Source organism: Vombatus ursinus, unplaced genomic scaffold (assembly GCF_900497805.2).
Source record: "Vombatus ursinus unplaced genomic scaffold, bare-nosed wombat genome assembly UNPS02014785.1, whole genome shotgun sequence".
Taxonomy (NCBI): domain Eukaryota; kingdom Metazoa; phylum Chordata; class Mammalia; order Diprotodontia; family Vombatidae; genus Vombatus; species Vombatus ursinus.
The window spans coordinates 11,561,504-11,571,190 of NW_020954563.1; the positions used below are offsets into that span (position 1 = coordinate 11,561,504).

The 9,687-nt window shown below is 44.5% G+C and overlaps 1 protein-coding gene across 1 annotated transcript in view; it reads right to left on the bottom strand.

Moving 5' to 3' along the window:
• The window catches only part of TOX2 (TOX high mobility group box family member 2), a 275,381-nt gene that overhangs the window by 40,387 nt on the left and 225,307 nt on the right, over nucleotides 1-9,687 (bottom strand). Inside the window, exons 3-4 of the mRNA XM_027867220.1 lie at nucleotides 7,862-8,101; nucleotides 2,201-2,428 (exon numbers count right to left, since the gene is read on the bottom strand). Of these exons, the coding sequence (XP_027723021.1) occupies nucleotides 2,201-2,428; nucleotides 7,862-8,101 (468 nt within the window). The remainder of the gene's footprint in view (nucleotides 1-2,200; nucleotides 2,429-7,861; nucleotides 8,102-9,687) is intronic.

Below are 9,687 nucleotides of genomic sequence, written 5' to 3' on the forward strand. Positions count from 1 at the left end.
TATATATATATATATATATATATATATATATATATATATATATATATTAGTCAGAAGACTCCTCTTCCTGAGCTCAAATCTGGCTTCAGATACTTACTGGCTGTGTGACCCTGGGCAAGTCACTTCACCTTATTTGCCTCAGTTTCCTAATCTGTAAAATGAGTTGGAGAAGGAAATGGTGAACTACTCCAGTATCTTTGCTAAGAAGACTCCAAAAGGGGTCATGCAGACTTAGGTACAACTGAACAGCAACAACTTTTGTATGTAATTATCTGTGAATATATTGTTTCCTCCAATAGAATGTAAGCTTCTTGAGGGCAAGAACTCTTGCCTTTGTCTCTCTAATGCCTAACACAATACCTGGCACCCAGTGAGTGTTTAATAAACACTTATTAATTGATTGATGGATTACAGCTGCCACTAGAAAGTTTTAGTGTCACATCCAGCATATTTGCAGCATGGGTGAACTTGAAGAGCGGTAGATTAAGCTTTAGCAGGGTTTGCCTCTGACTTCTATAGCTACCAAGGGCGGGGCATATCATCACTGTGGATGGTAAGGACCCCCCAGAGTGAAGGGGGCATAGAACACAACGGCACTTTCCTGGCTTAGTCCTCGACCTTGACTTACTGACTCACTGAGGACTAGCATTTTACTTTCATTAGATCTCACGGTCAAGCCAGGCTGTCTTGGACAAGGCTTACAGAAGGCAGGCAAATGAGGGGGGAGGCAGGACTGGAGAGGCAGATGCCTTTATCTTTTCTGCTGCCCCAAAAAGATAGGGGCATCCTATCCGCCATCCAAACTGGTGCAGATTTATACTATCACCTGTAATGGCTGTAGAATGGACCGTAAAAATGATATGATGCTTGGAAAAGTCACTATCTTACATGATTTTGCAGCCATCTAAATATTTATCCTTCTAGGTCTTTGGGGGTTTTAGCACTACTTTGCACTCTTATGCTAAAAGTATATCTATTAATTCTTATATTTATTCTTCCTTTTTATGCTATAAATTTAACTGATTCATTCAGATCAAGAGCAAATCAAGTATGGTGGAGGTGGGATCATGTATTTTCACCTGGAAGGGATCTCAATGGATGTAGAGTTTAACCCCTCCATTCTGAGGAAACTGAGGCTCAGACAGATTAAGTGGTTTGCCCAGTGTCACACAGCTTGTAAGTGTCAGAGGAAGGATTTGAATCCAAGTTCTTCATGTCTCCAAGGCCAGGACTTTATCCACGGCATTTCCAGGGGTTGAGTTACAACCACAAACTATTTTTTTTTTGTATTTTTTGCTAGGCAATTGGGGTTAAGTAACTTGCCCAGAGTCACAAAGCTAGTAAGTGCTATGTATCTGAGGCCGGATTTGAACTCAGGTCCTCCTGATTCCAGAGTTGGTGCTCTAGCCACTGTGCCACTTAGCTGCCCTCCACAAACTATCTTTTAAGGACGTTCTGCAGTATGCTAAGATGGTAGCAAAGACCATCAGAATCAAAGGGACATGGAATACAATGGTAGTTTCCTGGCTCATTTCCTTTCTGATGTTTCATCCTTTCTGGGTGTGTGGCTAGTGAGGCCTTTTTAGCATCTGGATATCCTCTGGGAAGGTGCCTACAAAAGTCTGACCAGCCTAATTTTGTTCTATTGTTTAGCCTTTGACCCAGTGGTAATGGAGACTTAGGAATCTTCCACAAGCCCCGGAAATGTTCCTTCTCTGAAGGCTTTGCCTTCCGTCATCTCTGACTATTTAGCTTTCAAAGGAAAAGAACTTTTCCTCAAAGACACTTCATGGCCCTAAACAGTCCCATGGGTCTGTACTTTGGCTTGTCCTGGGAAATTAGGATATTGGCTGAAAACCTGACACTGTGTGTTTGATATCTCATTGATAGAGCAGCATTCACCCCAACCTCTGGGGGAGGAAATGTGGGAAGGCTCCAGGTGTGTAGAGAAGCTGGGAGCTGGAATCACTGGGGGATGACCAGGTGAGCATGGGGGAAGACCAAGTTGGCACTCGGGGGAGGCAGATCTCCAGGCCTGCCGCCCAGGCACCTGACAGGGCTTTTCATAAGAGTTAAGTCTGGTTGCCCTGGTATCCTGCCATTCCCTCAGGGCTCTATTCCTGAAGGGGGCCCCACCTCTGCCAGCATCATTTCCATCCAAGCCACTGAACAACAGGGCTCCCTTGAACAAATGACTCACCTGCTTCTGCTCCTCTCCCAGGCTGTCCCACATGGATGCCACAATCTTGGACACATCCCCAAAGGTGGCGTTGGGGTTCTGCCCCTTGATCGCTGCTTGTGTGTCCCTGAAAAACAGGGCGTAGGCTGACACAGGCTTCTGGGGCTCATTGGGGTCCTTCTTTTTCTTTTTCTTTTGGCTCTTAGGCTTTTTGCCCAGATCGGCCGAGGGTCTCTTCTCTCCAGTGACCTGTTTGAGGAACAAGGAGACACGGGGTTGGGCACTGAAGTCAATGTGCATTTGGCTGGGGATAGCTCTGGCTCCATCTTGGGGAACCACTGACTCCATCCTCCAGAGAACCTGGAAGTTAGCTCTGGCCCTGCTACGTCAACATAGGAGCCCGCAAAATCTTCAAAGCTTGATACAACCCCTGCAGTCCAGCAGCACAAAGTAAAGCTACTCGATGCCCATAGGGACCTATTAAACAAAATCCTCTGGGACTACGACGCAATGGAAAGAACACTGGTTCGGAGGTCAGAGGATGCGGGTTCAAATTCCACCTCTGACACTTACCACCTGTGTGACCTTGGGCAAGTCACCTAACTTACCTGGGCCTTAGTTTCCTCAGCTATAAAATGAAAAGGCTGGACTAGAAGGAGTCTGAGATCCCCTCCATTTCTAGATCCGTGGTCTTACGATGCAGATGCCTCCATGGATTCCTCTGGGAGTTGACCAGTTTCTCTGAATTAATTAATCAACACCTAGCTAGGTGGCAGAGAAGATAAGAGTGCCAGCCTGCAGTCAGTTCAAATTGGCTCTCAGATACTTAATAGCTAGCCACTTAACCCTGTTTGCCTCAGTTTACTCATCTGTAAAATGAGCTGGGGAAGGAAATAGCAAACCACTCCAGGATCTTTGCCAGGAAAACCCCAAATGGGGTCAAGAGAAGTCAGGCACGACTGAAAAATGACTGAACAACAACAAAAATATATGCTAGGCACTCCTGATAGACAAAAGTGAACCAATCCTTGCTCGCCGGGAGGTTACACTGGTGGAGACCACAATGCATATATAATAAGTATATAAACTACATATAATATATATAATACATAAGTATAAAACTACATATAATAATAGATGTGATGGGTGGGGTAGGCATGAGCTACTGGAGGATAAGGAAAGGTGTCATGTAGGAGGTGGTACATGGGATGAGACCCGAAGGAAGCAAAGGACCGTAAAAGGTGGCAGGGAAAGGGAGAGTGTATTCCAGGCATGAGGCACGGCTAATGCAAAGACATGAAGATGGGAAGTGGTTGAGGAACACGGATGAGGAATGGTTAGAAGGACAATTTGCCTAGACTCTAGAGTGTGTGAAGAATGGGAATGTGTAATAAGACTGGAAAAGTAATCAGTCAGGCAGTTGACGAACACTAATTAAGCACCTACTATATGCCGGGCACTGTGCTGAGTGATGAGGAATGGCAAATTCAGTCTCTGCCCTCAAGGAGCTTACAGTCAAATGGGTAAGGAAACGACTATGTAAAACTAAACTAAATACTAAAACTAAACTAAATAAAACTAAACTAAACTAAACAGAATAAACTGGAAATAATCATCAGAGGTAAGGCTCTAGAATTGAGGGGGATCTGGGAAAGCTTCTTATAGAAGGCAGAATTTCAGCTGGTGTTTGGAAGTGGGGAAGCCTGGAGGTGAAAAGGAGGAAAAGAACTCCAGGTGTGGAGTAGAGCCAGTGAAAGAGGCTGGAGTTGGGAGATGGAGTATCCAGTGCGAGGAAGGCCAGGTCACTGGAGGCCAGTGTCACTGGATCAGAAAGTATGTGGAGGGTAGGGTGTGAGATCATTGGAAAGGTGGGAGAGGGGGGTAAATCATGAAAGGCTTTAAAAGTCAAATAAAAGATTTTATATTTGATCCTGGTGGTAATATGGAGACACTAGAGTTTCCTGGATTTTGTTGTTTAGTTGTTTCAGTTGTGTCTGACTTTTTGTGGCCCTATTTGGAGTTTTCTTGACAAAGATAGTAGAGTGGTTTGCCATTTCCTTCTTCTTTTTCATTTGTTTAGTAAGGCAATTGGGGTTAAGTGACTTGCCCAGAGTCACACAGCTAGTGAGTGTTATGTGTCTGAGGCTGGATTTGAACTCAGGTCCTGACTCCAAGGCTGGTGCTCTATCCACTGTGTCACCTAGCTGCCCTGCCATTTCCTTCTCTGGTTCATTTAATAAATGAGGAAACTGAGGCAAACAATGACTTGCCCAGTGTCTGAAGCCAGATTTGAACTCAGGTCTTCCTGACTCCAGGCTCAGAGCTCTATCTACTGCCTCACCTAGTTGCCCCTAGTTTACCGGATTTTTGTTGTTAAGTCACTTTTCCATTCTGACCAACTCTCTGAAACCCCTTTTGGGGCTTTCTTGGCAGAGATACTGTAGTGGTTTGCCATTGTGGGGAATGATACATATGTTCAAACCTGAGCTTTAGGGAAGATTAATTTGCCAGTTGAGTGGAAGATAAATCAGAGACGGGAGAGACTTAGGCAGAAGGACCAATTAGGAGACTGTTGGAATAGTCCAGGTGAGACGTAATGAGGGCTGGGTGACATCTGTGTGAATGGAAGAAGAGAGTGGATGCAAGTGATGTTGTGGAGTTAGAACAGACAAGAAATATGTGTGTATGGGGGGAGGTAAGGGAGCACGAAGAGGCAAAGCTGACTCAAAGTAGTTCACAAGTGATGAGAAGGCTTGTGGTGCCCTCATCTGAAAGGGATTTTAGTTGAGATGTCAAAACCCTGTCCTTGACTTCCTTTGGTATCCCACTCAACTTCGACCCTGAGCTGCTTTTGGGAAAAAGGTACACAAGCCCAAATCTAACTCTGGATACACTCTGAGTGTCTTGCCCGTACAGGGCAAAGAGAGGGTAAGTAACCTGCTGACTGTCCCAAAGCCCAGCCCCCTATCCACTGTGCTAGCTGTCTCTCCATGGACAAACATAACCAGTTAGCTAACACGAAGGTACAAAGAGAACAGCAATTTTGTAGCCAGCTTCTTCAATGTATGCTGAGGGCAGAGCTCTCGGGATGCATAGCATGGAGCAGGGGTAACATTGTACTAGAAGTCATGAAACCTGGGTTCTGGGCCTGGTTCTGTCATTTACAATCTGTGTGACCCGGGTAAGAATTGTACCTAAGCCCTCTCTGGGCCTTAGAGCAAAATAGGGCTGATAGGATTGTATCTGCCAGCAAACAGGGGTCAGGAGAGAGAAAAAGAGAGAGTGAGCAGAAGAGAGAGAGAGAGAGAGACAGAGAGAGAGAGAGAGACAGAGAGACAGAGAGAGAGAGAGGTGTGTGTGTGTGTGTGTGTGTGTACACACGTGCCGGCTGGTATTTTGAGTTTCCCTCCACTTCTCAGGTCTGTGGGGCCACAACACAGTCTGCTCCTAGAGGCTATATTTTAGCGGGCCAAATCAGGAGCTGTGTAAATATTTTCCGTTCATCAGTCCTTGCCTGGTCATTAAGCCCAGCATCAGGAGAGTATCATTTGTCAAATGGACAGCTGCCCATTAGTGAATGTGCAGAGAAGACAGCCAATGTATTTAATTTAAGCCTGCCAGGCTGGAGCTTGGATTAAAGTCATTGGAGGTGAAAGGGTGCCTTATTAGGGGAAGCACTGCCTAACTCAGTCTTACCCGGCCATTAGGGAGCTGGGAGCTGGGGGGAGGGGGCATCTACTTTCTGTCTTAATCTTGTTTGATTCATTTTATACCAAAAAAAAAAAAGTTCCTCCGATGGTCATTAGCATTTGTCAGGCCTGTGCTTCAAACACCAAGTCCCAGTCAACTTTTCTGATTCTTTGGCCCTGGAGCCTCTGGTTGACCTTTCCAAGCATTATTTAATGAGGCCTGTTCAGACCTGTAACCCCACATCAGTGAGGGTCCTCAGGCTTGTGGGGTGAAGCTGGCATAGGAAAGATTAGAAAAGTGTGGGATGGGCCAGGAAAGGGTTTTGGACAGAGCAATAGCTGGTTTGAAATCTGCTGTCTCCCCCTACCAAAAAAAAATTATATCCTTCCCTTCCCCTTAACAACCTAGAGAGGCCACACTTCCTGTTGTACCGTGGCCTTGGGGATACCAAAAGCGAAGGTATCATGCAGCTATATTTCACTGGGGTCCAGTGGAAACTGATTCAAGACTATGTGTTCAAAACACATATGTGTGTACATATATATGATTATATATCATGCCTTAATAGGTAATACTTATAATAATATACAATTAATATATTATATAATATAATAGATAATATATGTACAGATAATGTGCATATTGTATAATAGTATATGATATAATTACATATGTATCATATAATTATATCTGTATATTATATCATAGATAACGCACTCACATCCACAATCCACTCATATACAGGCATACACATGAGCACACACATGCATATACATGCATACCTATGGACTCACACATGTGCATATAGATGTATAAATATATATATATACATACATATATATCTGTAACCCACCTATATAATGTGACATCTGAAAATGGTGGATTTGAATCTCTCTGTGGGCTCATGAGGGTGTTTTAAAGAGGTGCTCCCTCACCTGAGGGGGCAGAGGAGTCACTTACCCCAGCTTTCATTTACACAAATAGGTGGGGCTGGAGGTTGGTGTGGAGGGGTAGAGATGCAGGTTATGGGAACAATTCCAAAACTGAGCTGTCAGGTGTCACACCAATGTATATATCAATACTGGTGGATCAAAACATATGATTTGGAAGACGCTTGTCAGTGCAGACAGCCAGACAAGGCACTAAATTCTCTCTGCATTGGGGTCGGTTGTCCTCTAAGTTCCTGTTGAGCTCTGTGCCTCTGTTTGACTTTCTTGTAATTTCAGGATTATCAAACCTATTGCTAGTATGTGATGAACATTCTCTCCCCCTTTCCCCCCCTCTTTCCCTCCCTCCGTCCCTCCCTCCATTCTTCCCTCTCTCCCTCTCCCTCCCTCCCTTCCTCCTTCACTCTCTCCCCCTCCCTCCCTTTCTCTTTCTCTCTCTCCCTCTCCCTCCCCCCCCTTCCCTGTCTCCTTCCCTTCTCTTTCTTTCTTTTTAAAAATTTCTTTTATTATTAATTTATGGAATAAAACAAGCATTTCCATAACACAGCATAACAAAAAAGATGATTGCATGTGAAACCGCAAATCTATTATGTACAACTTGCTATTCCTTTTAAATATACAACAAAGTTATCATGTAAATTTCTTTTTTCTTTTTCCTCTTTTTTCTTCCCTCCCCCTCTTTCCCTCCATTTCTCTCTTTTTCTCTATCCCCTCATCCTTCTTTCATTCTACTTTTCTCTCCCCCCACCCTTTTATTTTTCAGGCAAACAGGAAAAATCTTGGTCCTCTTTCTACTAATCAATCAATCAGATTAAATGTTTATTGTGTACTGGGCTCTGGGGATACAAGGACGTGTTCTATAAGGTGAGACAAGATATGCTCATATAAGAATACAAATATAAGGTAATTTCAAGGAGTGGAGAGCATTAGCAGGTAGGGGGAGTTTGGAAAGAGGTCTAATGTATAATAAACCTGGAAAAGGTTAAGCCCCAGGTCATCACTGTGACCCTCACCAAGTATTTTCCAATAAAGGTATTGCTCATACCTTGTAATGTGCTTCTGTTTCCTCTTCCTGTGTGGAGCTGGAGGGGGATGGTGTAGCTGATTTACTTCCTGGGGGCGATGGGGAGCCATGGCTCACCCCACTCCTGATTCCCATCTGTGAAATCAGCTGGGACTGGCTGAGGGCGCTCATGTGACTGGCCAGCATCGTGGGGCGATTGAGCAGGGACACCTGTCTGGTGGAGTCGTAGGATGATGCTTCTGCATGGACCATCTCCTGGATCTGGGTTAGGAGAACAGTGTTTTAAAATTAAAAATGTATTTTCCCATGGGTTCATAAAACATCCATCACAAGGAAGAATCAAAGAACTGGAATTCAAAACTTTTAGCTTACAGTCAGAAATTAGCCCTCCTTGTTCAAAGGGAGCCCTGTATTTATTGGGAAGAGTTGCATGGAAAACAAGTCTTTTGGCCCCCTGACAACCTTGTTGTCCTTGGACCCTTGCCAGCCAACAGGATAATAGAAGCATGGATTTCAAGCTGGGAAAGAACTCTAAGGCCCTCTAGTCCAATTCTCTCATTTTGCAGATGAGGAAAATGAGGCCAGTTCAGGTTAAGTGACTTGTCTGAAGTCACCCAGCTAGTGAATGGCAGAGTGAGGATTTGAACCCAGATCCGCTGACTCCAGATATAGCATTCTTTCCACCATATTGAGCTCCTTTATTGATTGGGGATATATCATGGTAGACTTTAAATGACAAGCTGAGGAGCTTGTATATTATCCTATATAAACAATAGAGCAATGTTGACTTTGAATTTAACAGATAAGACAAAAGGAAGATGGAGGGAGGGCCTTTAGATCTACCCTGGGGCCTCCGAGTCTGAGCTTGGGCCAGGTTCCACCTTGATACCTGTACCCCAATGCAACTTCTGGCTCCCTTCTCTCTGCCCTGAGAGGTTCCTGGTTGGAACGTGGTCACCAGCAACCTTTACATTGTCATCTTTGCAGCTCAGTAGGATGGCTGTGGGTGAGCTCCACACAACACTGCTGGCCCCCTGCCACAAGCCAGACTGAAAAGGTCAGGCAGGCCACTCAGGCTAATAATAAAGGCTTACATAGTGCTTTCTTTAGGCCCTCCTCACCCCTCTCCTGTACTACTGCAATAGTCTCCTAATTAGATTCTCTGCCTCAAGTCTCCCCCTTCTCCAATCCATCTTCCGCTCAGCTGCCAAACAGATCTTCCTTAAGCATAGATCTGACCACCATAGTCTCCTACTCAATAAACTTCAATGGATCCCTATTACTTCCAGGAACAAATAAAACTCGCTCCTCTGTTTGTCACTTAAAGCTCTTTACAGCCTTTTCCCTTCCTATCTTTCTAGCTCTTTAAAACAACCCTCACAAACTCTATGGTCAAGTCATGCTGGCCGGCTAGCATTTCCTTACACACATACTCCATCTCCCACCTCTGTGTCTTTTTGCTTACTGTCCTGCACACCTCTCCATTCTCACCTCTGACTCTTAGTCAAAGATTCAACTCAAACCCAAGGAGGCTCCACCTAATGACCTCTGATGGTCAGAAACAGAAGCACAGATTTAGAGCTGAGAAAGAACTTTGAGGCCAGTTGTCCAATTTACTCATTTTTCAGATGAGGAAAATGAGGCCCTTCTAGGTTATGTGACTAATAGCAGCTGGGAAGCTATGAGGCCCTCCCCTCCTAGAGTACTTTCTGTTGACCTTGCATATATCTTATATGCACTTAGATTTAATGCTTTCTTTTCTACTAGAATATGGGCTCCTTGAGAGCAAATACTGCTTCCTTCCCTTCCCTTCCTTTCCTCCTCCTCCTCTCCTTTATCACTTAGTA